The sequence below is a fragment of the Penaeus vannamei genome, chromosome 29 (assembly GCF_042767895.1).
Source record: "Penaeus vannamei isolate JL-2024 chromosome 29, ASM4276789v1, whole genome shotgun sequence".
Lineage (NCBI taxonomy): Eukaryota > Metazoa > Arthropoda > Malacostraca > Decapoda > Penaeidae > Penaeus > Penaeus vannamei.
The window spans coordinates 5,877,992-5,880,491 of record NC_091577.1 but is presented as its reverse complement, the minus strand read 5'-3'; the positions used below and the strand labels follow the sequence as shown (position 1 = coordinate 5,880,491).

Sequence of the window (2,500 nt, the reverse complement as noted above, 5' to 3'; positions counted from 1 at the left end):
AAATATTTTGTTCACTGTAGTATTATTTTGTGAAATGCCTCTACACATAGATGGCTCTAGAAGTGTTTATTTACAAAGAAGACAATTTGTAAACCTTCTGAGTAATTTTACCTTTCCTTGAGTTTGGGGATTTATTTTTTGCTAATACTATCAATATCAATGCTGTTATTCCTATTATAGACATTATAATTATTATAATGTTATTGACATTACTAACAGAAATATAGGATACCAGAAAATATTTCAGAAAATTAAAGAAAAGGGTAAACATCAGATAGGTAGTACTCATAATTTGCTCATTGGTGATTTAGTACTTGTAGACCCATCTAATCTGGTTAAAGACAATTATTGAAATAAACTCACAAGGGGCATGTATGTACATGCTAGGCCAGGCAGCTTCGAGTTAAATTTGATGTTTTTATTTTTGTTATTGATATTCTAATTATTCAAATTTGATTAACAGTACTGGAACAAAACAAAACTCAAGAAAAAGGTAAGGAGGTGAGATGGCTAGGAGTAATAATTAGTTCCTTGGTGACTAAGCACTTGCAGAGCCATCTTTATATAAACAGTAGATTTAAACTCTGCTGTGTATGTACATACAGTCCAGGGTGGGTTTAGCTACCATTACCATTTCTAGTACTGATATTATTGTTATCAACAGCATTATTGTTATGACATTACTAACATTTATCATTATTATAAATATGGATTATTGCTGATATGTGATAGTTCTAAATCCCCAGCTGCAAATTATAATCATATTTTGTCAATGGCAGTTTTTGTCCTCAATGTGTATTGAATCTATTTATTGTGTATTGAATTAGAGCCTGATTTTACATACATAAAATGCAGCTCATGTTGGTGTGTCAAATAGTTACCAATCAGTGGAGTATAAAAGCTGGAAAAAGTTACCCTTGTATACAAGTCATAGGCATATTATGAAATAAAACTTAAATGTATATATAAAGGATAAAGAGAAACCCAAAATGATGTTATTCATAGCTTAACCATACTTGGAAGCAACAGTGTCTGATGGTTGGGAGGGGGTATGGAAGGAGGAATGGATGGAAGGCACCCAAACACACAGAGGGCCCAGTGGGTTAAGATGTGGCATGGAGAAGGGGGAATGTTTCTATGGCTTTGAGACTGGACAAACCATGCTTAATATTTACTAATATACACTTTCTATTCCATATTTATGTTAAAAACGAAGTGGGAAAGCAGTCCCCAATTTTTAAAAGATGATGCTCAAGTGAGAGTACTCTATTTGCATGTGCAAATATGTGATATTCCCTTTCGAGATATGTTGGATTTACTTAATACACAACTAATGTGTTAAGTTATAATGATTTTGCAGAGATCAACTGATTTATTACGTAAAATTTTTTACTTTGCTTTTATGATACTACTCTTAGAGTGGTTTGTAAGTCATTTTGTAAAATATAGTATGTTATTTTTGATAACTGTTATTTATTTTCAGATGATTGGTATTGCAACAGAAGATGCTGATTTTACTGAAAAATGGAATCAAAAATGCCGTCTTGGGATGGATAAAGAATCATGGGCTCTATCTTGTGGAGGTGAGGCAATAACAAGGGTCACTAGATGTTGTAATTGTTATAATATTTCAATTTGTTTATGGTAAGTAATCTTTTATTCACATTGTATTAATTATGCTTTTCAATTGGGTAAATTATTCTATTTTATTAAGACCAAGGCTTTTTTATCTTTTATCTTTTATGATATTATGTGTACATTATTACTTTTTATATTAAGATAAATCACTTTTCCAGGATCTATGTGTCATAGCAGTATAGCAGTGATCCATGAAGACTTCCAGTTCTTTCCAAAAGATTTTGTAACTGTTCATCTTAATCTGATAAAAGGAACTCTTATGTTTGCAATTAACAACAAGATTATTGGTAAGTCTAACTTTATTTGAAAGTTGTTGACAGTTTCATTTAACTTTGTAACAAAATATATTACATTTTAAGAAAAAAGTTACTTCAAATATCATTTAAATTAAAAATATTATAGCTATAAACATACTGACATGAAAGGATGGTTATGTTTCTTTAACCCATTGGCACTGAATACATACGATGTCCACTGTGGTTTTGTTACTTTCATTAAGCACTGCAAAGACCTCGATGAATGAGAGACTATGAACTGTCAAAGGAGTCTTATGCAGAACTGCATCCTTTTTTTGCACTAAGCTAGCCACTGGTGGCAGCTGGAAGCGAAAAGAATTGCAAGCACTTAACACTATTTAGGCTACCACACCAGTGCTTCACATCAAATATATATATATGTATAAATATATATGTATGAAATATATATATATATATATATATATATATATATATATATATATATATATATATATATATATATATATATATATATATATATATATATATAAATATATATACACATACACACGCACACACACACACACACACACACACACACACACACACACACACACACACACACA

General features: G+C 30.6%; 1 protein-coding gene across 1 annotated transcript in view; it reads left to right on the top strand.

Annotated features, from left to right (window-relative positions):
- Nucleotides 1-1,483: 1,483 nt before the first annotated feature.
- The window catches only part of LOC113813591 (SPRY domain-containing SOCS box protein 3), a gene marked incomplete at its 5' end in the record, with an annotated part of 47,574 nt that continues 46,557 nt past the window's right edge, over nucleotides 1,484-2,500 (top strand). The window contains 2 exon segments of the mRNA XM_070142196.1: nucleotides 1,484-1,583; nucleotides 1,797-1,925. Of these exon segments, the coding sequence (XP_069998297.1) occupies nucleotides 1,484-1,583; nucleotides 1,797-1,925 (229 nt within the window).